The sequence below is a fragment of the Parus major genome, chromosome 4A (assembly GCF_001522545.3).
Source record: "Parus major isolate Abel chromosome 4A, Parus_major1.1, whole genome shotgun sequence".
NCBI lineage: Eukaryota > Metazoa > Chordata > Aves > Passeriformes > Paridae > Parus > Parus major.
The window spans coordinates 16,968,034-16,995,790 of NC_031772.1; the positions used below are offsets into that span (position 1 = coordinate 16,968,034).

At 44.5% G+C, this 27,757-nt stretch overlaps 1 protein-coding gene across 2 annotated transcripts in view; it reads right to left on the minus strand.

Moving 5' to 3' along the window:
- The window catches only part of CAPN6 (calpain 6), a 49,965-nt gene that overhangs the window by 12,776 nt on the left and 9,432 nt on the right, over positions 1-27,757 (minus strand). For both annotated transcript variants that reach the window (XM_033514123.1, XM_015626253.3), the window contains exons 4-9: positions 7,754-7,885; positions 7,319-7,527; positions 6,764-6,956; positions 3,088-3,281; positions 1,461-1,538; positions 39-234 (exon numbers count right to left, since the gene is read on the minus strand). In XM_033514123.1, the coding sequence (XP_033370014.1) occupies positions 39-234; positions 1,461-1,538; positions 3,088-3,281; positions 6,764-6,956; positions 7,319-7,527; positions 7,754-7,885 (1,002 nt within the window). The remainder of the gene's footprint in view (positions 1-38; positions 235-1,460; positions 1,539-3,087; positions 3,282-6,763; positions 6,957-7,318; positions 7,528-7,753; positions 7,886-27,757) is intronic.

Below are 27,757 nucleotides of genomic sequence, written 5' to 3' on the forward strand. Positions count from 1 at the left end.
CTGTTATTAAATACCTCACAAAACACAGGGATTCCCACCTGGGGGTTCTGCAGGAAGGTCTCTCTGTTATCAAAGCAGCCCCCAGATCGGTTCAGCAGAGGCTCTGGATGCTTTGTCCAAGCCCCATACATCATTTCCTTCTCCCAGGTCTTGTGGAGGCTGAAGTAGGAGGTGTTCACAGTCCTGCAGATGTCCACATCTGTGAAATTCTTACACCAGTCCTCAAATGTCATCCTGCTCCACAGAACACCAGGGAAGTAATGGTTTGTTTAAAAACAAGCAGTGATATTCACACAAAGAGCCAAAACACAAAATCTTCCAGTAATTTGAAGAGGAGGCATTGCTCAGCTGTTCAGGGGACAAACTGATTCACTGGAAAGCTTTCCATGTGGAAATATTCATGAATCCACAGTCACAGAGTTGTAGAGCTTAATTCAGAGCAGCATCACTCAGTGTTTCTGGTCAGATCAGGATCTGCTCTGTTAAACCAGCCTAAAGGACTGGTTGAACCTCCCAGGCTGGATTTGGTATCACATTTTACAAAGGCCAAAGAGATCAATTAAACTGATAAATCCTGCAATTAAAGCAGGATCCACTCCTCATTATTACAGTCCTGATTGTCACACCTGTCCCTGAGCAGAACTCAGTCCTCTGCACTCTTTTATTTAACCCCATCTCACCTGTGCCTGCTAAAGGAACGAGCTGGACTGCAGAGCTACTAAAAAACAGCTTTGCTCCTTGAATTACCATCATGGCTTGGCTTATTCATGGCACAGATCCAAACCCTGCAGCTGCCAGTCCTGACAAAGCCACCAGAATTCTTTTCACTCTGAGCCCTGCCAGCTCACTTGGTGCAATATTGATCATCTCTTGAAGCACCTGCTGGGCTGAGGATATAAGCTTTAAGCAAGGTCAAAATTAATAGAGCTCCAGACAATGAACACTTCTCATTCCTATGCTGGAAAACACCAACAAATATCAAAATTCACTGGATGCAACTCTATTTTTAGATGCCTCAGCCATGGCTGACCTACAGACAGGCACAGTAGTCAGTGAACAGGGTGTGAAGTGCACACAGTACTTCCTCAGATATTTATTTCAAAATTTAACTGGTCCAAACACTGTTCAATATTGGGCATTGTGCCATGTAAACCAGCACATGTTCTGCTGGTTTCTGAGAGATTATCCCTAATACAAGGAGTATTAAATTATTATATTAAATTATTATATTAAATTATTATATTAAATTAAATTATGATTAAATAGATTCTGAGAGCTACTAATTTTGTTCTACTAGTTTTAAATCCATTTTGTTTATCCTCCCCTGTCATCCCTTGGGAGTTTGAAAGACACAGACCTTGGGATAAGTTTATCCATCTGTTTTTGGAGCTGTTGAATGGCAGATTAATGACAGTTACTGTAGCCAGTGTCTCCAAATCCTTCACATCACTCCCACTCACCAGAACTCCCCATCGTTCTCAACAGTCAGCCCCAAATTCTTGCGCTCAGAGTCGCTGACTTTCTTCCACTCTTCAGAACTAAAAGGAATTAATTAAAAAAAAAATAGAAAAAACCATCAAAACAATAAGTACAATAAATAAAATAAAAACTCTCACCTGGAAAAAAAGAATTGAAGTAAAAATCTCTCCTGGTCCGTGGTTTTAAAAGGAATATCAGAGTACTGAAAGGGCAGATGATTTTGATGAAAGTGTGAGGCTTTCAGGAGGAGTTTTAAAACATTAATTGATTTGAAAGCTACTAAAAAGGAAAGAGATGAATAGGAAATAGGCTCAAGGAGAGCAGAATTGTATCGATTTCCCTCCATTAGGACTGTTAAACACTCAAAGAGCTGGTTTCCAAGGTCACAGGAGATTGACTCCATTCCCTGAAGGCCCCTCAAATGAAACCTGCTTTTCCTCCTCGGGAGATTATCCAACGCTTCACTTAGACCAAAGTATTCTCTCTGCCTTTTAATCACCTTAATAAAACAGGCCTGAGGTCTGAGATTTCCCTGGGGGGGCTTTGAGAAGGAACTGCTGGAGCCTGAACACAGTGTCCAGTTTGCAGAGGAGCACTGCAGTGCCCAGAGCCTCCAGGGACACAGCCCCTAAATTCCAGCAGCCTCCTGCTGAAAGCCAAACCAGACCCTGGCCCTGATGGTTACAGCAGCCAAACAGAGCCACAGCTCCTCACTGCCCTTCCTAAAGCACTTGGAGGCTGAAGCTGGAGGTGGCTGGAAGGAGGGAAGGGAGGCTGCTCTCCCTACCAGACATTTTCTTAACCTATTTGGAAATTGTCAATTTAATTCTGTTAGACCAAAAGCCATGGGCCACTGTCAGAGTGCTCAGTGCTGGCATGAGTGGCAGCTGTGCCAGACACAGGCTGCTGGAGAACCCTGAGGGCTCCAGTTAAACAAGACACAGCAGCTCTTTCATGAATTCTTTTCATTTCACCCACACCAATCTCTCTGAAAGGAGCAGATTTTTGCTAGCTAAAGCATGGATCGTAAGAAATTAATACGCTGCTGTTAAGAACACTGCATTGTTAAATAAAGAATGCTAACTGGTGAGCCCAGTGCTGAACTGTCACGTATTTTTCATGTATAAATCACCCATGATGGGAGACATCCCCTCCAGCAATCATTTCTCTTGCTGTGGAGCTACCTGCTAAGCCCATGGCCCACATGAAAATTCATCAGAAAGTTAATTATACAGAAATCACAAATGTGTCACTTTTACAGTGTTTTTCACCAGTCACTTAAATGATCTACAAGACTTTTACCACCCCCAGCAGCTGGAAATGGCAGATGAGAAACTGAGTCACAGACACGCTCATGGTGAGGCTGGGAACGAGCCTCGTGTTCTTGACTCATGAGCTATTTTTCTTCCCATGTGCCAGAAGAATGATGGAAGGAGTAAATAAGGTCCAGGGAGCCATAAACTGCTCCAGGATGTGCTCATTCTCTCAGAGGAAGATAGCACAGAGGTCCAGCCATCTCTGAGTACAGATGTGTCTCAGCAGAGTTAAACACAAATTGTGGTGCCCCAGCACAGCTTCACCCCCTGACACCGCGTTTGCAGCTCTCACCTGTCGCTCCAAGCACCGTGCCATTCTTTTTTCCCCCAGGGATTCCTCAGCCTGACCATGAACAGCTTTTCTGCCTTGAAGGAGAGCAGGAGCCTCTCTCCAAGGCGCAGTTTCCCGATGGCAGTCACGGAGTAGGCATGGCCCACGATCAGCCCCAGCTCTGTCTCTGCTTCGCTGGGGCGGCCAGAGGACTCCTTGGGCACAAAGGGTGACAATTAAACACAAAGAACTCACATCTCTCAGGAACCTGACAGCTCCAAGTTGGAGGGGAAGGACAAGAAAAATTTGGTTTTTCTTCTGCTCCTCAGTGATTTGACTATGCAGGAAAATAACAGCACTGGGAATCAGAGCTGGGGCTCACTGGTCTGGCGTTGATAGTGGCAGGCAATCCCAGTGCCAGACAATCCCAGAGCACAGGGGAATCCTGCCTGCTGCAGCCAGTCTCTCCTGGCCTCAGAGTCAGAGACAGATGGAAAAGCTTTATCAGCCCTTCCAAAACCTTGGCATCTCTTCTGGACACTGGTGACGTGCCCAGGCTGTCTGGGGTGTCCTCACCTGGACACTCATGGATTTATCTGGTGAGTCCAGTGGCTGCTCTTGTGTAGGGATAAATTTGATACCCAGGATCTGGCAGTGGGTAAAAATGGGAGAGCACAGGCACAAGTGAAGAAACTTCCAAGCCATTTGTGCAGCCTGTGCTGTAGCTCACTCGCTCCTGGCAGGGCTCTCTCCTGTGCCAAAGATCCAGAGGATGCTTTAGGAACTGGGTTTGCTCACCATAAACTCCACATAAGAGTTTCCAGCAGTGATCAGGCTGTCCCTAAACTGTCCCTAAAATGTCCCTAAACTGTCCCTGAACTGACCCTGAACTGACCCTGAACTGACCCTGAACTCTCCTGTTTGATGCCCCAGACCTGATCAGATGCTGATCTAAGAATACATAAAAGAAGCCAAGCTCTGAAAAAGAGCACAATTTCATTTAATGCATCCAAATCTCCTGATCTAAACCCAGAAAAGCAGCATCCTACAAAGGTGTTGGAGTTGTTTTGATGGTCCTGGATCCAGATTCTCCACACCTTCACTGAATCCACCACCACCAAGCCACCCTTGAGTCTCTCTCATCTAAAACCCACAGGGCCTGGAAACACTCATTGCTTTGGGCTTCAAGGAAAGAAGATTTGACTCAGTGCAGATCCTGCTCTGTAAACTTGTAATTATCTAATTAATGCTCAATCAAGCCTTGGCTGTGGTGGAGAGAGCAAGAGGCACGGCCTCTTGGTGTTATTAATGCAAATATTTAAATAGAAATATATTATTTATCATTACACATTAAAATATTAATATAAATATATGAATATTTAAATATAAATAAGGACTTCTCACAGTTGTGAAATGCACAGAGTACTTCCTCAGATATTTTTACCCATTTCAAAATTTAACTGCTCCAGACAGACAAGGTCCTTGTCCTAAGGCAAACATTGCACTGATACAACAGTGCTCAGTCCCCAAAGGTAAGAAATCACATTAAAAAAAAAAAGAAAATAAAAGAAGGGCAAAAGAGAAATTCCTGTCAAATTGGAACTGACAAATGGTCTGGCAACTGTGAGAGTGTCACCAAGCCCCCTGTGCCTCTTGCTGACAACAGCTCCCAAAGAATCAGCTCAAGTGTTCCCCCAGCCTGGCTGATGTTCCTGGCTCTGGGCTCCCTCCAGTGAAACACTTTCACTCCCATTTTTCACAGCTAAAAGCAAACAAGGAGTCCTTGACAGCACAGGAGTCTGGAACTTCTCCTGCTGCCTTTATTACCCCCCCAGGCTCTTCTCACTGCTGGCTTTTCCCACCTCATTCTCAAGATATTCATTTCTTTATTCAAATGAGATATTGAAACATCTCCTGTCTGTTCAGATTTCCAAATGGGGATGCTCAGGGCCATTCTGTAACCCAAGGAAAATGATGACATGTTTGTAAGGCAGCAATGAAACCACCTGAGTATTAAATAATCTACACCTAGCAAGCTCCACTCTGTGTGTAATACATCAAAAAGTGACAAATGCAGGCAAACTTAGGAATGGCCTCTCTGTAATCAATTTTTAGAAGCATTTGTGATTAATTTGAAAGGGGGAAACATAATGCCAGGAATCAGTGAAAGAATTACAACTGCCTAATTAATTGCTTTTTAAAACACAGCTCCCTGTACTGAGTCAATCACCTCACCAAATTGTTGTTAAGAAACAGAGCTGCTCTCACATTTGGGAGCAACCAATCATTCCCAAAACAATGTCTGCAGTAACAACTCACACCAGACTGCTCTGCCAGCCTGGCCTGAGCAAATCAGATGGAATTCTTTAAATAAAAATTCAGGCCTTATGGAAAAAAAAGGTAAAACAAAACCCAAAGGCCTTGAAGCTTTTGTTTCTGAGCTGTTTCCTGATGCTGCTGGAAGGGACAGTCCTGTTCTATCTCAGGTTAAAGTTTGTGTCCCACAGGGTAGCAGGTTTCCTCCTTGGTCCTGGTGCAAGGCCAGGGCCAGATAAACAGGTGACACTTTCAGGAACCTCCAAACCCAGCTGATCTTCTGTCATTCCTGACAATTCCACAACTCTCTTCATACTCACAAGAATTTCTGAATGAATCACCTTCGTTCACAGATAGGGAAATTAAAGCAAAATGTTTAGGTGATTTAGCTAAGATCAGCCTTATCTAAGGTTTTAAACTGAAGCTGTGGCAGGAAAATGCTGAAGTGCACTTAGATGCCAACCCTGCAGCTCCTAGAAAATGATCCCTTTTCTCTGGGCTGCTGGATTAATGGTTCAAGATCAATTATCAAAAAAAATATAATTTAATAGGAATCTTTTAGGAAATATTCAGGTGCAGTTTGTGAGCCCTTCACATGTGATAAAGGCTCTGGACAAGGTGAGGATCCCAGCACTGCCCAGCCAGGGCCTGACATTGCAGATTTAGACAGAATGGGAGCTCAGCCCAGCTGTCAAAGGTTTGCCTCCTCCAGGGCTGGCCCATTGGTGCTTTGTGAAGCACAAAGCATCTTTTGGGAGCTGTTATTCATCCATCTTCCAGCACAGGACTGGAGAGAGGTAAATCTTCCTCAGAAACCATCCCCTCTCTCGACCACAGGGACCTCACAGCCTCCTATCTGTGGGCACTGAGTTACCTGAGCCTCACCTGAGCCAGCACAGGCAGGTTCTGCACCTTCATTCCAGTGGGGAGATTATTCAGTGTATTCAGTATCAAACAGCATTTCCTGAATAAGCAGGTGAGCTCAGCCTTCCAGCTCAGCTCCACTCTTACCCTGGCTGCACTGGCACAACCAAAGTCATCTCAGCAGCTCCGTGCCAGAGCTGTTTTCTCTAAAGAGATTTCTCTAAGAAATAAAGCAATCAGCTATCTGCTCTGTAAATTAGGGTGGATTTGCCTCAGGTCGATTCACAGCTGTGGCCATTCAGAAAAAAAAAGAATTTCAGGCACACAGTGAAGTGGCAGCACAAGCAGCTGTGACTGTATTTAGTGGCTCCTGGAGCTGGAAGCCCTTGCTGGATTTCTCCACACAAAGCTTTTCCAAACATGCAAAGGAAGGGCGTGCTCAATATCCTGATAATGGTATTTCTTCCAGAATATTTTCATTGAAATAAACCCTGAACATCCAGCTCTCTGTACTCACCGAAATGGAGCAGCTGATGAACCCTCCTCTTTTATGCACTTTCATCAAGTCTTCAAACAGCTTCATCTGCTCATAAATAACCTCACCATATCTGCCCTCTGCCAAATTGATGGATTCTGCCACTGCTCCAGTGAAATCCACCAGGGCTTCTGCAGCACAGCCTCCATCCAGGGCTTGGTAGGATCCAGCCAGCCTGGGGACAACACAGAAACACTTTACAGGGGGCTGCAACAAGTGCTCTAATTTGGCTTGAAGGGAGGGAAGATGTTCTTGTCTCACCGAGGGAAAAACAACAGAACAAAAAAGCCTGAGCAGACTGCAGATAAATCTTCTCTGCTTTCTAGGATCCTTAAGGATTTGGGCTGCTGAAGTGGACTGCATTGCATTCCTTTATGATTTACATCCTTAACAGAGATCAAAGAAGGAGCTCTCAATCTTTTTTACATTCTTTACCAGCAGCAAAACCAAAACCTACGGAAAGTCTGACAGAATTGAAGGACAAAACAGACAGAGGGACGACACTGAGGACTACAAGGACAACAAACCAGCTCATACTTAGCATAAGCTTTCTCCAGCAAAGCGCTCCAGAATTCATTGCTGACGTTGGAGTGGCAGTAGATCAGCTCCCCATTCTCTGTTGGCAGCAAATCATCCACCACCACCTCTGTCCACTCCCCAAAGCGCCAGAAACGGAACCGGAAAATCCCAGCGTATTTCCTTGGGTTTTTGGGGTCCCATTCCTGCTCCTTGTAGTCTGGAATCACCTGGGAAACCAGGGAAGGGGAAGTTCAGTGAGTGCACTGTGCTGAGGTTTGTTCCCAGGGCAGACTGCCCTGGAACACGTTAAAGAAAGGGAAGATTTGAATCCAGCAAAATTCACCCCTTGTTTATCCCAGGGAGAAAACCACTGGTAGGCAGGGAAACAGCCAAGTAACCTAAATAAAGTTTATTAGCTTTATTTCCTGCACCACACACACACCCATCACCCACCTGCTGCCAGAGGCTTTTCCTCAGAGCCAGGCAGGAGCAGGCAGCCACAAACCAGCAGTTCCCCAGCCTGCCCTGGTGGAAGTCGTGGGAGCTCATTCCATCCACAAGCAGGTGGGGATCTTCACAGAGGTCCTGGAAAAGCAAACCAGAGATTGCTGGAGGCTCCAGAAATGATCCCAGCATCCTTCCAGCCAGGAAAAGCAGCAGGAATTGATGCTGCTCCCACCTGAGCTCTGAGCTTCTTGTCAAGCCTCTAGAGGGGAAATGATGCCTTAAGGTTTTAGTCTTTATATTTTTCAAATGCTGTGCTGCAACAGTGCATAACTCTAGGCTTCACATAAAGTGTTCACTACTGTCTTCACACTTTGGTCAAACAAAACAATTCCTCTGGGCCTGGAACCCAAGGACACCTCCCAGCCTTAGGCCCCAACAAGAATAAACAAAAGTGAATTGGGGGCAAGCAAACTGGGGGAATGTGACTTCATTACCTGAAGCTGTAATTGGACAATTAACCTCTCATATGCAAATAGAACAAACTTATATCTGCACAAAAACTGGTGACCATCTTGGGTGCAGCCTCTGTGAGGTTTTTGCACTGCCCAGGGTGTACCTGTTAAAGGCCTTTAATAAATCCCCACTTTATTCTCTTAACTTTGTCCTGCCTCTGTTCCAGGCAGCCCCTCCAAGGCTTCACTGCCATTCCTTTGGCTGGAAACCCTCCTTCAGCAGCAGCCTGAGTCACTGCAGAGACCCCAACCCCTCAGCACCACGGCAGGAAGAGAACACCTCTTTGTGAAGCACACCTTTAATTCCCTGGGTCTCACAATTTTCATGGATCTGGCTCCTGCTGGAATTATTCATCCCTCATTTCCTGGCTCCATCTCTATCCACGTGCAGATTCCCACCTGGATCCTCCTGGGATGTCTCCCTGCTCCTCCCTGGATTATCCCTTGCCCTGGAGGCAGAACCTCTCAGTGTCATGGACCACAGGAGAGCCACGGGGGTGTATTCTGCAGCAGGGATGTCCATGGAATCCTTGGCAGAGGTATCCTGCTGAATGGAGAGGGAATTCCCACCAACACTTCAGCAAAAACTCGTGGGACCATCCCTGACTGGTGTGGAACCTGCAGGGCTCAATTCCTGACACTCTCCTGTCACTCACTGCTCCTCCTGATGGGCTGAGAGGATGGCAGAGCAGGCAGTGGCAGGAAATTCTGCTCTTTCACACTTTAACAAACCTGAATTTCAACACTCTGGAAACAATCCTATAGCCAAGCATTAGAAATGCAGAATAAATAACTCCATCTCACCTCGAAGTGGCAGGAGAGGCCAGGTTTCCTGGAGTCTGTCCTGTCTGCCATCAGCAGCAGGGGAAGGAGCTGTGCTCCTGACCTATGGATTCTCTCTGCCCTTTGGTAATTAAAGATGATGATCACAAAAGAGCAGGACTTCAACCCAAGCCTGCCTAGAGCCCACAGGCATCTCTCTGATGTGACTCTGACAGATCAGTGCCAGATGAACTCATTTCCAGAGAAAAAAACACCTCAGTGCTCAGCTGATGGTTTTCCTGGGCTGCTTTAGTACCTGAAATCAGCTCAGAGCATGGAATTCATAGAGCTGCAGCTGTTTTCCCTAATAAAATTGTGATTTTTGGCATGAGACTTTTCTCATTAAATAACAGCTGACATTTCAAATGCCTTTTGGGAAACAAGCAACTGATCATTACATGACACTGCTCTTCTGTCAGGAATTCTCTCGTGTCTGCACTCAGAGAAAATTCAAAGCTTATTAAGAGACATTAACAAAAATCTGAGTAACAAAATGGTGCCTGAGAGGAAAACTGACCACATACAAGATACTCATCAGCATCTTGGATGGATTCATTCAGCCTCCCTGGATGCTCTGACATGGGATGGCAGCAGCACCTCCAGGCTGGCACTTCAGGGATGTAAATCCACCCAGGGGCTGACAGCAGCTGGCCACTCGGCTTTCGTGGTAGTAGAACACATCCCACATCCATGTGGGCTAGATTCAATTTTATATCCCATTTCCTGGCATTTCTGGCATTAATAATTTCTAGTTTGTTTTTCTTGTTAGAATAATAAATGAGGGATAAATGGAGCCATTGGGGTTAAAACTGTCCAAACTTTTCTGTCACTAGTGAAAGCCAAAACTTTAATTAGTCTTAGAAATTAAGCACTGCTGTGTATTACAAAGATCTTATTTGGTTTGTTTTGATAAAAAGAACCACATTAAACTGCCATCTTTTAATTGAAGTGTGTCTCACATCTCACAAAGTCCTCAGAGGAAGAACAGAGCATGTGCCAGCTGCCAAACCTGATGGATGAGATCAGCATTTGCTGAGTGCTGGGCTCCAAAGCAAACAGGGAAGAGCAGAGTCAGAAACAGCACCTCCCTGCTTCCACCAGAGTCACCAAATTCTCCAGGGTCCTGCTTGATAAACCCTTTCTCATTAAGCCACCTAAGAGCCCTGCAGTTCTGGGGCTAAAGTAAGAAAATGCCACCAATTCTGGTTCTTTTGTCATTAATACATTACAACACTGCGTGGCTCAGATGAGACACAGTAACACTGAGGCACAACCTCATTTCAGCTCTTTCCTCTCTTCTGGGCTTGGTGATTTTCACCACTTATGCCATATTGTAAATTCTTAGGAATGCTTTTATCTGTTTATGCCACAACTCCCCCAGCACAAGTTAGAAATGTGCTCTTTCAATATATTGTTCTGCAGTCCTTGTGAGGATCTTCAAGCATTTTTGGTTGCCTCAAGCATGTAAAAAATTAAAAATTAGAAAGAATATAGATAAAAAAAATTAAAAAATATATTTTTCTACTATTCTCCCAGCAGTTAGGATATATAATGTTCCCAGTTTAGGATAGCTGAGGGTCAAGCCAGTTACTATCAGGAATTACAAGGAGGAGACACTGACATGAGATGAGATCCAGGCACTTCAGGAGTCCCAATCCCTTTTCTCAGGATCATCTTGCATCATTGACACCTAAAGAGGCTGCCTGGAACAGGGGCTGGGCAGAGTTAAAGAATAAGGTGGGTATTTATTAAAAGGCCTTCAAAGGATACACCTTGGGCAGTACAAGAGCCCAGCCAAGGCTACACCCAAGGTGGGAGAGAGGTCACGAGTTTTCACACTTTTATAGGTTTTGGTCCATTTCCATACTGGGGTTAATTGTCCAGTTTCAGGTGATGCAGTCCCATCCTCCCAGGTTGCTCTCCTCAGCTCGGGGCTGTTTGCACTTTCTGGGCCTGGAGCTGCAGCGGTGTCCTTGGTTCTGGGGCTGGGAAAGGATTGTTGTGTCTGCCTGGGCTGTGGGGAGAACCTGCTGACACTCTGTATGAACTCCAGAGTTATGAACCAGTGCAGTGCAGAACGTGGAAAATACGAAAGCCAAAACTTAAGGCATCATTTCCCCCCATCTGTGCTGTGAAAGAAACATCCTCCCATTTCCAAGGCAACGTTTAAAGGCAGATTCTGGATCCTACTACACGATAAAAGCAGTTGTTGCAGTTTTTGTGCCTGCAGGGAGCATCCCACGGTCCAAACGCAGAGCTGTCCCCAGTTGTGCCCTCCCACATGTACAGGATGGAATAAACCCCATCTGCAGAGCTCCAGCTGGGCTGGGCAGGGGCTGGAAGTGAGGTTGGAGGTTTCAGGACCTCATGGCTCTGCTGAAAGCCCCGATGCTCTCATTGTCCCACCAATTTTCATTTGCATGACAGAAGTCTGTTTGTGCCACCTCCCATCCTTGCTGTGTAGGATTGGAATATCTGACACTCAGACTCTGATGCTCTGAGGAATAAAGTGGCTCACAAACCCCTTTTTTTCCTGATTTTAAATGGTCCCTTTATCTGTAACAACCTGGTCAACTGGCTTGCAATCCTGTTTGAGTCTGGATCCCACAGAATTCCCATATGTGCCTCCCCTGCCCCTCATCCAAGCAGTAATGAAAATCCTGATGAGTTCCAAACTAAGGGAGATTCCTGCAGGGCTCCAGCAGCACCACTTGAGAGTACTCCAAGTAATTTATTTCACCAGCTCTGCATCCCCACCACAGAGGTTTTGCAAAACAAAGTGAACCACGGGAGATAAGAGACTCCCATCTCACTGCAGCCAGTGGTTTGTGTCTTGTTCTGCCACAATTCCCTACAATTATAAAAAAGAACTTTAAAAAAGAAAGGATGGGTTTTATTTGAGACCACTGAAAGTACAGCAGGTAACTGATTGAGCAGGGGTACATGCATTGACTCCTAGAATAATTCAGCTAAAGGAGAAAATTCCCCTCAGCCCTGAACATCTTGTCCTGGTGTAAGTATTACCAATATTCATGGAGTAAGAGTTATGCAGTATTGGTTATTAGTAGGGAGAAAGACAATCAGAGGGTTAATTAATTAGCTGTGTATCCTCACAGGTGTTAGCTGAAGCTGCACTGTAGAAATCATTAACTGTAAAACATTAAGAGATATCTCAGATGTCCAAAGAAGGGGAAAGATGATTTTTTAACAGATTAGGGTCTGTCAACTGTCTCAGACAAAAACAGAAATTCAGCCAAGGGAAGAAGAAAGAAGAGCAGCAATTGTTTGCAATTAAGATTTTCAAAGGTTTCTGTAGTATTTAGAGCTTTCTTTCTTCAGCACCCTTTAAAGAACCCAGCCCTAGCATGAAAAATAATCCACCTTTGCTTGCACACGACACCTACAGAGGCAGGCACTATCAGACTGATCTACTCAAGCCCAGAAACCATTCCCTTAAATTTTTTAAAGCATGTTGATTTCTGTCAGAGCTGAGAATTGTTTCCAATTTCTTCCCTTCTCCCACCCTCCCATCACCCTGAGTCAACTCCTGCAGAGACAGAGGAGGGAAGCAGGGGCAAAGGCAATTCTTCTGAACATGGATGTAAAAATTCAGCTGCAGCTGACACTGAACCAACCTCATCTAAAGGAAGGCAGCACAGACAGGATGCTGTGGTTGTGGGGTTGAAGAGGTAAATGGGATTGTCCATCCTGTAATGAACCCCAGCATGGTCACAGAACCCTCCCCAGAGCAGGCTGTGTGCCAGGGCATTTGCAGTGAGCCCCAGGAAGAAAAATAACCAAGCCCAGCTGCACTGGATGCTCCAGTGCATGCAAAAAGTCTTTTACAACCTTGTTGTGGCTGAAAAAAATCTGCCTGTGGAGTGAAAAAAGAGAAGTGGCCCCCCAGGGGACAGCTCTCAGAGAAATCTCCATCCAACAAAACCCAGGGTCAGGAGTGACCTGGCTGAAACAGCCCTTGCTGAGATCAGGAGGGCACTGTGGGCATGGAAAGCCACAGAAGGCAGGTTTAGCCCCAGGTTCTGTCTGCACACCTGAGCTCAGGATGTGCAGTTCCCCTGTGAACTTGTGCCCATCACCCAGCAGCAGCAGCCCCTGGAAGTCAGATAAAGCACAAGGAACAAGGGGAAGAGCCTGCCAGAGCTCCAGCCTTGTGTGAAAGAAAACTCAGCTACTTGGGGATTGAGAAATGCTTCTTCCCCCTCCTCCCTCTCCACTAAATCCTGTCACAAAACCAAATGCACCACAGACATTTTTATGGTGTTCTTTTTTCCTTTTTCAGTTTGGGGCTAGTGGTGACTAATGCTCAGCCCATGGCTTTCAGCCTTGCCCTGACACGAGTGTTTGGGGAAGATCTGAATCGATGTTTTGGAAGAAAAAAAACCCCAAAAATTCAGAATTGGGGAACATGGTGTGTATGTTGGCTGCCTGTAGGTTCCACCTGTCCCCTGGAGCAGCACAGCCGCTCTCTCCAGAGCGCTGACAGGGCTGGAAGGGCTCAGTGATGGGCTGAACTCTCCCTCAACCCCACAACCCTGCCAGTCCTGTGCCTCTGTGGCCCAGAAATCCCTCCAGAATACAAAAAAAGATTTGCTGCTCTCCCAGAACCCTCAGACAAGAACAAAGCACCCCAAATCACCTCCTGCTGCTCTGAGTTTGTGATGCTACAGAACTGCAGCACATCCATGGCACCTGCAGGGAAAAGCTGCCTTGTTTGACAATAACACTTTGTTTTTCATTGAATTTACCAGAATTCAGCCTTTGCCTCCTGCCCTCTTCCCCCTGCACCTATTCCCTTCTCCAAACTCAGGACCACAACCTGTGTGACCTTTCCTGAGCAGCAGCAATCAGAGATGCCATTCTCAGGACAGGATTCACCTCTGGCCACATCAGATTCTCTCAGCCAGATGTCCAAAGTCTCCTGGAAGCAAAGCTCAGCTCCTTTCAAAGGGCAGGGCACAGACACTGCCCTGCCACTGCCATGGTCCTGTGACACTGGAGACAGCCCTGTGTCTCTACTGATCATATAAACCAATAGTTCAGAGCAATTCCAACCTCCATGAAACTCGATTTTCAGCTATTCCAAAGCTACAACAACTGGGACACAATGTGAGGGGGGGAAAAATTATTTAAAGTTACAATTTAATTGGTTAAAAATGTGTATGTTTAAACTTCCTGGGAAAAGTGAGAGTTTTCCATCCTAAAGGGACAATTTTGGGGGTCACTAATCTGAAGTTTTCTTGCAAAATTTTACAAATTTCAATTACAAAATCCTTTTACAAGGATTTACCCTGATTTTGAGGTGGTGATGCTCCATTAAAAGAAAACAAACAGGTAGCTGCAGTAGCAACATTTTAAAGAAAACCTGAATGTAGCCATGCACCAAAGCAGGGGGAATGTTTTTGCATTCAATGCAATAAAAGAGGATGGCCAGGGACAAAGAAATGAGAGAAATTCCCTGACCCCATTTCCAGACACACCCCAGTGTGGCCAAGGTCAGCCAAGGGCTGCAGGGTCACTCACCAGACTCAAAGGCCACCCACTCTTCAGCTCCATCTCTTTATTGCTCCCTCAGAACATGTTTGCCTATCCAATTCTTGGATGAGTGTCCTCAGATGGGGAATAAAAACAATAAGAAAAGGAGGCTGGAAAAAGTCACACCACGTTTTTTTCACAGCACTGAGATATTCAGCACTGGAGCAGTGTGGAATGAACTATTCCCAGGTCAGTATTTCTGACTGTCCAGCTATGGCTGGGGGAGGAAAATATTTGTTTTTGCCTGTTAAGAAGCATCATTTTGGCTCAGGGGATGTGATATTGTCCAGTCTGACCTTCTGCTGTGTCTCAGGGGGCTGGCAACGGATGCAGATGGAATTCTCCATCACTGCCTTTTATGAGGAAGGGAATTTGCTGTTTACAAAAGAGTATCAGGCAGATTTCTGTGAAGTCACATTCATTTTTTTTCATGACGTTGAGTATTTTGAGGCAAAACTAAAGCCAAGTCATGTAAACATTGTCTGGAGTGAAAATTCAGATTAATCTGGGAGATGATTTGTTTTTCCTGAAAGGAGATATTTCTCCCTTGTCCAATGGCAATGCACAGACTTCAAATATTAAAAAGTATAAGTCTAAATACAACATTAAAGAGCATAAACCCCTTCAGCAACAAGTTCCTCCTTTCCACACCCCTTTTCCAGCAGGGTTTGCTTTCAGCCCAGGCTCCACTATCAACCAACCATGGCATTTATCTCAGACACTTTCTTAAGGATTAAAATCCTTTATCCTCTTCTCCCAGACTCCTCATCTTTTTCAGACAGCACCCTGAGGTGTTTTCCCACTTATTTGCTCCAGGCAAAAGCATGTGAATGTCTGGGATAAGAGTTCAAGGCATTTCCAGTGACACCTTGCACAGAATCCTCTGGAATTGTGATCCACCCCAGCCCATTCTGGACTGGATGTTTGGTTCATAACATAAAAAAGAGGAACTGTGAAATGACATAAAGCCCTGAGCATAACACACAAGCTTCTTACACTACGAGATGAGTTGAGCTGTATCAAATTTTGGATTTTGAATTGGTTTTAAATAGAATTGTTTTATTTTTTTAGCCAGCCCAGCACAACTTTGCTGAGCCAATGAAGGTCAGAGTCTGTGGAGGGTCTCTGTCCCAACATGACCCATATCAGACTTAAAATTCTACTCTAGACATCCTTTCTAGGCAAAGATCAGCCTTAGAACATGCAAACCAGAGTGTTTTTCTTCTAGGAAGATCAAGAGTTACAAAACTATTGCCCCAGAAGTGACACCACAGCATTCATTTTACTCCTGAGTACTGAAAGCACTTTTACAACTCAGCCAAATCAGTGTCACAGAATCATAAATTCACAGGAATTACCAGGCAGGATTTTATTTACACAACTTAAAACAAACAGCAGCTTCTATCTCTAAAACATCTTTTTAAACTTTGTCTTGGAAAGATTTTCATTTAGCAATAAAGTTATCAGCATGTGAGATAAGTTTCTTCAGTTTTGAGTGGTGACACTGAAAAACCCACATCAGTGACTTCTAAAGAAAGATTATTAAGCAAAATCCCAGCTCCTGTGTCTGCTGGGATATCAATAATCAAGCCCATGCTTTTCCCTCTGTGTAGATAATTTTGTCTTGCACAGTTGGCTATAGAGAACAAAAATAAATAAAATATGTTTGGATAACATGCTGTTATACAAAGTGATCCTGAGGATTTCTTCTTTCCAGCCTCAAGAGAATTCCCAGGATAAAGCAGTCTGAATATGCTTTAATGTTTTTACAAACCCTGCATGTCACTTTGGATATTATTATTGTGCAACTGAAATGCCCAAACCACTGAAAAGCCAGAGGAACCTGGATGCTTTCATCACTTCAGGACCTGGGAGAATGTGGAGCTCTATCAGTGTTTGAATGCTCAGTAAGTTTCCTAGCACCATTAATGATCATTTAATTTTGGATTCTCTTCTGCCAAACAAAGACTAGAGCAGATTCAGTCAGACAAATCCATGGACAAGGGTCCTGGGAGGACTCAGGGTGTAGTCAGAATATTTATTTGGTCATGATTTTATCCCAGTTGAAGCACACTGAGTTTCATCTTTGTGGTTAAATTATTCAGACATTTAAGAGACTTCTTGCTTGCAAAGACAGAGTAAGAATCTCTTCTCCTTATTTATACCATGCTGTTTCTTTTTCAGCTCTTTCACTTCTAATTTTTGATTTTCCCAATGTGGTACAAATACACTGAGATGAATTCACCACCTCATTTCAGACAAGTTTCTCTGTTAAACACTCACATCAAATCTTTGGAATCCAAATAATCTCCCTCCTATCTTTATGACCACTGGCAGCCATAGGAATATTCACAGTGCCCAACCCCACAGCACTTCCCAGGTAACACAAAGTGTTTGATTTGGAATGATGGATTTGAAGCTTCATTCTGGGCAAAACGAAAAGGATCCAGACCTCCAGTTCCTGCTGTGTGTTCAAAACACCACAACATTTCCTCTGAAGATGAAGATTTTCTGTGAAGATTTAGGAATTGCTGTGAGAACTTCATCATCTTTATTTAATCAGGGACAAACAGCTGAAGTCAGTGAAAAACCCAAGAAACATTTCTTAACTCTGAAAAGACAGGAGAAGGGCCTGTTTCTAATAATGTTGAGGTTTGCCAGTGTTGCTTTTCCTTTGTCTTACAACATAAGCATTTACAGTTCAGCCATCATGTTCACTGGGGGCAATGCTGCTTTTTAATTTTTTACAGATTTTGGAATGTCTGCACAAACAACTTAACCTGGTGTCCCTGGAGCTCCAGGCTCAGCCTCCCCCTCAGGGTGTGCAGTTTTCACTGCAGCCAAATGCAGAGCTGCAGGGCAGATTCTCAGCTGTAAATCATCAGCATTTTGGCTAAACCAAGGGCTGCTGCTACTTTCTAGGTGCAAATTCCCTCAATTCAGCTCTGTGCACAGGCAGATGAAGCTTTGGTTTGGTTCATGAGATATTCATCACTAGAGGGAAATGAATGTGCTCGTTAAGACCAGGAAGGAGAAATGCCATGGCTGGATTACATCTGAAATATTTGGATTAAATTTGAGTTATTCCTCTCATTGTGCAGACACCAGTGGCCAGTTAGGGGATTTGCCCAAATGTGAAAAGGAGATTTTTAGGGAGGAGTTTTGTTTGTGGAGAGCAGTCAGTGGGTGAAGGAGGGAGGAGAGGCCAGAGGAAGAGGTGCTGCATTCACATCTCCATTTAGGGAGGAAAATCAGTGCAAGGCTTAAATGGCCTTATCTGAGGGGAGGAGGAGACAGACAGCAGTGACCCTGCACAGCAAATGCAGCTCTGCACAAAACTGGATTGTGTGGGGGGTTATCCTACTGACCCAGGGAGAGAAAATCCCTCAATTTTTGTCTTTTGTCAGTCCCACAAAGCTTCCTTAAAGCTCCTGTGGTGAACTTGCAGCAGCAATAAACCTCCAAACGTGCAGACCAAAGCCCACAGGTGGATCATAGCTAAACAAGATTCAATTTTTTACTCACCACCACAGGACTGAAGATTCAGTACAATCTTAGTAAATAAAACAACCCTATTTTGATCATTATTCACTGTATCAGACTAGAAAGTGCTGTCTCCAGACAAAAATGTGCTTTATACAGCACAGACACTCTTTATTAAGCACTGAATTTCACACAGCACCACAGAGACAATTGTTAGGGTTCAGTAGAGAAACTAAAAATGTAAGTTTGTAAATTAGAGAGTTTTCTTGAGCCACTGGGTGAGAAAGTTAAAGGTTTAAACTGGTTTAAGGACAGAAGACAAGATGGAGGATTGAGGGTGTTGTCTTTTGTCCTTTTTCTTCCTTCTTCATTTTCTTCTTCCAGAGGTTTTTGGGTAATAATAAGTGATTGGATAGAGAATTCTGCAGTGCAGCACTCAGGTTTGGGTCATTGGGTCACTAAGAAAAATAATTTACTTGGCATTTGTTAATTGGGTAAATGGACATATAAAAGACCTTGAAGAAAGATCTTTGTTGGCCATTTTGCACCTTTCTATCTTAGTGCTCACAGCTCCTTGTACCCTCTATACATGTAATATAAATAAAAGAATAATAAACAACCAAGTCCAAACAAGACAAAACTGCCTCTCTCTCATCAACCTCAGTCCAAGGGAAAAAGAACCCAACCACAAATGTCCCATCAAGACACCCAGATGGCTCCAGACAGAGATTCCAGTTCCTGCTGCACATCAGGAGGTCGAGGTGGCCTCTGCCACTCCCACACCGACTAAAATTCAGTGCATGAAAATTGTAAGGTAACATCTGCTCTTAACAAAAACTGTATTTTTCCTGAGGAACAACATTTTATGTCCTGAAAGCTGTAAAAAAAGCAGCAAATTCAAAATGTTTTTGTGATTAAGGTAGAGATAATGCCACACACAGGCAAGACAGCAGATCTGAAAGGTTCTTTCAGCTGTGTAGGATTTTTAAAAGCTTCTTTTTAGCCAAGAAAACATACATTTTAATTTAATCTTTAAATAGAATTAATCTTGAAGGAAACATACATTTGGATCACAGGAACACAGCATGAAATTCAAACAAATTACTCTGCAAATCACAGGCAGAATGGCTTACTAAATCAAATTCCAGCTCATCCCAAATACCCTTTTAAATATGGAAATAATATGACAAAAGCATGAAGCTCTTCACACAGAAAGCATTTTTTGGATGTGGATGCTTTCCACTCTTGCTGAAGAGTGCTGACAGAACAATAGCTCAATTTCCTTTGCAACTGGCATGTTTAGGCTGTAATTTCTCCTTCACAGAAGTCAGACATTTAATTCTTTTGGAAGACTAAATCAATGAACTAACAATTACTGTAAGAAGACTTATGCTAGCTGGGGATATGATCCTCAGGCTTTTTGTTTTACAGTCTCAAAATAAATTTTACCATGTCATTCCTACCATCACCACATCGCCTCAGGACAAACAGAAACCGTTTGAGAAACCAATTTTCATCTAACGACAGCTGAACCAACTAAATAAAACCTGACATTTTAAACTTTAAAGAAACATTCAGAGCCTTGGAGTTGTAATGTTTGTGTCCTAGAAATGACATTGGGGTGGTTTAATGTATTTTTTTTCTTTAGAGGAAAGGACCACAGCAACATAAGAAAGCCTTTACCCAATGTGAGGGAGGGAAATACAAACTGGAGAAAGCGCCAGGAGAGAAGATAACAAAATGCTGGCATCTGGAGAGCTGTCTGCATGAATGTCATTTACAAATGTTTGCCTTTAATTCTATTCCTGGAAGACTTGGGGTGAATAAAATCACTGAGCAAGCTGCCGCTTTCCAAACGTTGATCGCGTCGTGACGCAGCCGCCAACGAAACTGAACTGAAACCAAAGAATTTTCTGATGTGACACCAGGAACGGGATTGAGCCACCAAATTGATGTCAGATGGGGCCCACTCAGTCACCAGACTGTACTGGAGGGGTCAGACCTGGAGGATTTCTAGCTCCTTGCTCAACTCTTCTTCTGGGCAAGCCCCACCTTAACAAGATTTTCCAGGCAAAATAAAAATAAAATGATGGATTTCATAGAATGAGGGTGAGCAACAGCTCGATTCTGGGAACATTTTGGCAATTCCAAGAAGAAACATGTCACAACTCCCCCAGCTGAAAATGTTAAGGACAAAATATTATGGGAGGAATGTTTAATCCAGTCAGAAAGCAAGATGGAAACATGTCAAGCAATGTTTTCATGATGCCTCCCATACTCAGCCTGTTGGGGACAAACAAGGTGACAAACAGAGCACAGTGAGAGAAAAACTCTGATATTAATATTGAGATGTACCAGCATAAATCACTGGTGGGAATAGAAGTGAATTAAATTATGTTTTATAAGTTTCTATTGTTTAGAAAATGATGCTTTCTTAAAATAACATCCCCAAGAGAACAAAGCAGTGTCTGCTTCGCTCTCAACAGAGCTTCTAAAATTGAACACTCATCTCAAAAAAAAGTGAGGCCTTCTGAAGGTCTGGAACACTGTGTGCTCCCCTATTTCCATTTTTCAAATTAACACACAAAGTCTCTGCAGGGTGAAGCTCTCTGCCAGAGCTGGGCATCCCCACCCTGCTGCAGAAAGGTGAGGAGAGGCACAAAATCCTAAAACAGTGCTGGATTCCTGATCCTGTTTCTGGGGGACCTTCCCAGACACAGAAATGGAGCCCATCTGAATGAAGTTTTTATCAGGTTCTCGTGTTTCTTGCACACTGCACTCACCCCAGCCTGGATGTGGCTGCACACCCTGGTCTGGGGAAACGGGAGCTGGACAAGGCTCACACAATTATATCATTTATCATCTACTGACTACAGCCCCCCAGAGAGGAATCCCAGCAATAACTGCAGGGAGGGATTCAGGGAGTTAAGAGATCCCTCCCTGTTTGTTTGTTTGGCTGTGAGGGGAGTCCTGGGGGCACCACACACAGCTCTGCTCCACTTTCTGCCTCCAGGGACCAAACAGATGGGAAAGAAAGTGCTTAACAACACATCTGCAACAAGCCTTTGTGTCTGGTGACTGCTCAGTCCAGTCACTTCTCCCTGGATCCATCCTCTTTCCCATCACTGCTCTTAGTACAAAAATAAATCATATTTCCCTCCTAAAGCCACCACAAATTCTACAGCACAGATCCTGGGGCTCTGCCTGCCTTCCAAATGCCACGGATTTGCCCTGGGGTGACAAAGCAAGTCCAAAGTTCTGCTTCACCCTTCAGCATCCTGCTGCCCAAGCCCCCATGTGGTGTACACACATCCATGTGCATATATCCATTTAAACACACCCCTGCCTGCTGCTCTGGGTTCATGCCCTTCCTCCAGGCTTTATTTTTGTGTTAGAAATTGGCTTGGTCTCATCACAGACAGAAATGCTGCTGCAAATGAATCAAGGTTTCAGCTTGCTGGGGGGTTACATTGGTGAAATTGGTAATTGTATGTGAAGTTTATATTGTTTAATTTAAAATTCTCTTTAGCAAAATGCAATCCAGTATGAAATATTTACTGTTAACAGGATTTTCTCAGGGTCCAATGCCCATCAGATTTCCAGAGACAAGCCTGTTAATTATTACTTTGAGGCTTTGGTGGCAAAGGTTACTTTAGAATAATAACAGGCCAAACCTGCAGACAGAGTCAACACACATTTTTCAGTTTGTCTGGTGATAACAGAACACCTGCAGGAGCTGAGAAAGGGCTTGAAGCAGAGATGTCAAAGCCACTGAGAAAGGATCAGTGTCAATGTTGAACGTGAATTAGCACAGTGGCCACGGCCTGGGCATTTCAACCCTCCCATCCCCATTTCCTGGCATCAACACAACATTTCCTCAGCTGATTATTCTGTATTTTTACTATATCCAATGAGGTATATTTTGTGGCAGCTGTCTCTTCTGCTGTGGCAATAAAGGCTCTCCCCTTTGCACAACAGGCTGGCTTCATAAAAGATTAGCTAACAAACACATAAATAATAATAATAATAATAATAATAGTATCAGCCTGGAAAACAGGAGAGTCCTTTGGAGCCTCCCTGCTTCCTCAGGAGGCTGCTCCCAGATGCTGTGAGCTGTCAAGCACGTTTTACACGCCTGATGTAACCAAAATCCTCCTGGCTGGCTCTTGTTTTCCATCCAGCTATGAATAAAAAGCCACAAATGAACTTCCCAGTTGTGAAACACACAAACACACTCACAGAAAAAACCTACCTTTGCTATTTCTCAGCCAAGAAAGGGCAATGGACTGTAGGAATCAGCTGCCTGGAGCTCCCTACCTTCACCTGCCAGGGTGCCAGAAGGTGGCAAATTTTCTTTTCAGAAGGTGTTCAGTGAAAAAAAACCCAAAAACAACCCAACCTCAAAACCTTAGGAGAATATAATAAGGGGAGAAGGGAAAAAACAAAGCAAAGCTCATGATGTTTTCAGTGAATTGTTTGGCTGGACACCATCAGAACATGCTGTTCCAAGTACCTTAAAAGAGCTGAAAAATGTTTCCTTGCCTCGAGAAAAAAAATCTAAGAAATATTTCAGCTTTATTAGCACATTTGGGGAAAAGTTACAACATTAAAATTAAAACCAAAAAGTATTTTTAACCCAGTATTCCCCCCTACAAAAAAAAAAAAAGAAGCCACTATTTCTTCCCTCCGTTTTAACAAAAAAAAGATCAAAAAGATCAATTATTTGGAACAACTGGGACTGTTATTAATTTCAAAATGACTACAGGATCGTATTAGGGTAACACAAATAATGACAATATTATTCTATCATGATGTGCTCTATGACAACTTCCATTCTTGGTTGGTAAAATGAGAATTCCAGTTTTGAGGGGTTCCAGTTACTTTTTTTATCTCTGTAAATCAGTGCATCCTATATGAATTTGAGTTATTAGAACTCTTATTTAGATTACATTTAGTTGTCAACATCCCCTCCAAAATCCTGGCTGCTAAGTGCTTTAGAAAGTTTTGAATTTCAGAGAATTCCTGCGTTCCTCATGCACCAAATCAGAGCTGACCTCCTCTGTCCCATCACTCCAGGGCAAAACCAGGTGGCCACACCTCCCTTAAAAATGACATTACATATCCAGCTGCTGCTGAAAATGATCCTGATAGTAAAAGATTTTAAAATCATAGAAAATTCGGGGATTTAGGAAGAAAGTCAGGCTTGGCAAGCTCTGGGAAAAGTGTTAAAGGTAGGTCCTGGGGAATGTTAGGCCTTGTGCTTGCTGAGATGATGTGAAACTGCACCTGTGGAGTCAGTATATGATAAATGATATAATTGTTAGATGTGATTAGATATAATTATTGCTTAAAGAATCATGAGAAACTATGTCAGGGGTTTGGGGGGATCATGAGAAATCCATGCTTGGGTAAAATCAATGTATACAATAGGACAATGTAAGTTTCATAATTAATATGAAAGTTATATAAAACATGTTCAGCTCAAAACCAAGATGGGTCAGATTTGGGTCTGTGTACCCCTGACAGCCAGAGCTCTTTAATAAAGCACCTCCATATAATCATTCTGTGATGATGTGTTCCTGAACTCCAACAATCCAAATCAGCTGATTTCACCAAATAAAAGAAGAAAGCAGATTAGGAACCCAGCTGATCCAGAACTGCAGCCATACAGGAAGGGTAAGACTTGTTTTGACCTGCATTTGAAAGACCTTGCCCTCCATTTCTGGAGGAGCCCAATTCCCTGGGATCTTTGCAAACCCCACGTTTCCAGTCTGGATGGATGCAAGAACAGCAATAACCACACAGAAGATCACTCACTCCACCAAACCTACCCTCATTAAACAAATAGAGCCCCTCAGGCAGATTCTTTAGTCACTCCAACAACAAAAAAAAACCCCGAGGTTCAGAAGCCAAGTGCCAGCACCAATTTTACCCTTAAAGAAACACAGAGCACGAGCGAGCCCTGCCCAGCCCGGAGTCTCAGAGGGGTGGCAGCTCATTGTTGGACCCCTAACACTCACCCATCACCCCTCCCCTTCCCTCCCAGCTCAAAATTAATTCGAACAACGTGAAGACAATTGGCTTTAATTGCGAGCGCATCCTCTCCCGCAGGATGCCGCTGCCAGCGCTGCCGCTCCCATCTGCAGTTGCCAGGGCAACGGGCGCGGAGAGGATGCTTTTGTGCCGCCACTTGCATCCTGGGGAGCCGTGCCAAGCTCGGAGCTCCCGCAGCTGGGATGGCTTTAACACCTTCCTCCCCTGTCCCTGCTCCCATCGCCAGCCCTTGGCAAGCAGCTCCCGCTGCTCTGCACATCGACACCTGCAGAGCAGGCACAGATGGCTGCAGCTCAGCTCCAGCCTGCTGGAACAGCTCCCCTCCAACGTGCAGCACGGCCAGGCTGTGTTTGCAGGAGGTTTGGGGTACACAGTTCGTCCTTAATGAGGGAAGAAAAGATCCTTCAGCGTTATTTAGGAATTATTTGCTTCTGGTGGTTTCCCATCTGTTGTTGTCCCCTCACCCACCCCCTCTATGCTAACAGAAGACTGCATCGTGTCTGGAGGACTACATGGTTCCTGCCTCCACAATTTTAACCTAAAAACCAAGACTGATGTGTCCAAAAACCCCCCATCAATCTGTGATTATCTCCCAGGGCAGACTGCTTCCCAGAACTTAGCTCTTAATAGCTTTCCTATTTCTTTAAGATGAGGGGTTTAAACTTAGGTCAGAGCCTGCTTTGCCTATAACCTCTTATACCACTTTTGAGTCTGCAAGGATTAAGCCCTCCTATAAAAATTATAGAATTTTTGCAATCATTCTCTTTATATACACCCACATATAGTTAACAAAGAAATATCTGACTGTAAACTTTCCACAGATAATGAGCTGTAGCTGAAGATCACAACATAAATTTGCTTTTAATGGCAAGGAAAACTACAGCAAACAGCCTCCCTGCTAGTGCACAAGTAATTACAGCACACAAAAGTGCTTGTTGAAATGATCACCAGTGTCATCTAGGACATCCTAAAATCCTCCAGCAGCCCTGCACTCATGGAGTGAATGTCTGAAAGTCACCCACTGAGGGATGCTGGACTGTCTGTGGAGGACAACATCCACAGTGTTGAGATCCAGGATGTGACAGACACCTAAGGAGAAGAAGCCAGTTCAGGATTGATTTCACCTCAGTGCCAAGCCCAGTCTTTCACAGCCCTTCTCTGCTACAAGCAGGTCCCAGAGGAGCACAGCAGACAAGGGAACCACAAGGCACTGGCTCACACAGCTTCCAGCCTGAAGCCACCTCTGTGTGCCCAGCTGTGCTTGAGGCATGAAAAAGGATTTGTGAGCTCCCTCAAAGCTCAGCAGAAGCTCAGCACCCCCCTGGAACACATTTCCTCAACCCCCAGATGCCACATGTGCCATTATTTCCAGCATAAACACGAATGTCACAGCACACAGAGCTTTGCAACTTGTGTTTACCCTTCACTTGAACAGGAGTAAATAACCACCAACAGCAGAGAAATGTGGACAATTAAGGGATAGGCAGGGAAACAGAAGCCTAAACTTCAGTTTACATGTTTCAGTACATGTAGCCTTTGCAGAAGAAGCAATTTTTCCAGGAAAATGACAATTATATCACACAAAGCTTTAGGAGTGAGGATGAGAGATGGGGAAGGACCCCTATTCTGATTAAGCAAGAGGATTGCTGTTGCTCCACATTTTTAAGTGGGGAAAAAAACAAACAAACACGTGGCTGAAGGAATTAAAAAGGCACATTCAGATGTGAAAAAGTGACCATTAAACCATGAGCCACACTCCAGAAAGGGGCTGGGAGCATGGAGAGGGGACCTGGCACACCAGGTAAATGTCACTGTTCACAGGGGCTGTCCCAGCCCCATCACTTTGGCACACAGAAGGCAGCAATGCAGCTGCTGTGAGAGGAGTGCACCCCACTGCCAGGCCAGCTGATGGCATTCCCCTTTAATATCCACTCTCCTCCAGCTCTGGATTCCCCCCAGGCCCCATCCTGGCAGATATCCCTGGGTGTGATGAGCTGTCACTCCACTCCATGCCCCAAAACTGCTCCCCCAGTGCTGATGCAAGCGCTGAAAGCAGTGCCAGGACACCTCCCTCTCCTGCAGGCACCACGAGCCCCAGACAGAAGCAGATGTCTCTGGTCTTGTTCAAACTGCAAAACAGGGTCAGATTTCAGTAACACAGCTACAGAGGAGACAGAGGAATTCAGTGATGAAGAGCATTACATCTGAGGGACATTTAACCCAGGCGTGCTTACATCTGACAGCCAAGCCTTCCATGACCCTCATTCCGTGAAATTTATGACAACTGGGTTACTGCTGAATATTCTGGAGGACACTGAGACCACAAATCCTGTCACTGTGGAATAAAGAACATTAATGCAAAAATCTGTGAAGCTTGCCCAGACTAAGTGTCCACACAGGGATTTGCCCCAAGCTTCCCCTGCCTTCCAAATGAGAGCAAAATCTTAAACAGGTAACAAGGCAGGGGAGGGTTTAGGGTTTAAATCAGCACTTGTAGATATGAAGATGTTTCAGCTCCTGAGACAATGGATCATTTCCCACCATTTTAATTTCCAACATTTTAGTTTGAAGCAAACAAAAGTAAACTGCCTCCAGTAAACATGTGAAGCTGCAGAATTCAGAGCTCCTGAATTCTCTGGCTCCCCAGCCTTGGATAAATCACCAACCTGCTCATCCCAAACACCCCAATTTGGGAAGTTAGGAGACACTTTTTCCATTTATTCCTATCATTGTATCTCTCCAGAACACAGTACTGCTTTATTTCCTGGAATTTCACTTGCATGGTGATAGCCACCCCTGAAAATGCTGGGAAACTGCTGAGAGGAGTGGAGAATGGGCATGCAGTGTTTCTAGGAAAAAGGACACATGCAACTCCCCACCTTCAGGCAGGTATCTGACCTTTGGAGCTCATGGGAATTGAATCAAACAGAGCAGTGTCCCTCTGTGGGCTGGGACACAGGAGGGGTTTCTTGGGAAGCAGCTCAGCAGCCCAGGGTCTTTCTGTGCTGTTTTCCTGGACACACCAGCTCTGTCCTCCCAGAACACAGGGGTGCAACCACAGCCCTCCCACAAAGAGAAGATGCAGATGAAAGCAGAATCAGGGCTTATAAAACACAGCGTCAAGCGGGGAAACCGGGAAAGCACATGATAAGAGCCTCATTCTGTGGGATCAGACTATTTTCCTTTGTGAATAACTAAAGGACACTGTTTATCTCTGAAGCAAGCTTACCAACTCTTTCCTCACATGCCTGCCTGCCCTGCTTGGGGGATCACTGCTGTTTGTTTAACACTGACAAAGATGTCCTTGAGATTCCATCCTTTTTGCCAGGTCAATGAAAAAGTTCCCACAAACCCGAGGTTTAGTTAAAAATGAGGCAGATAAAGTATCCATTCAGCACTGACAGTCATTCCTGGGTATTTTCAGCCCATGCTGAGCAGGACCACCACACAGAGGCAGCATTAACCAGGACAGGTGGCCAAGGACATCCCCTCTTGGCAGGACACAGCTGCCCCAGCCCCACTTCAGCCTGGCAGAGGGGGCAAACTCCAGGGAAACCACAGGAAAAGAGCAGGATGGGTTCTGGTG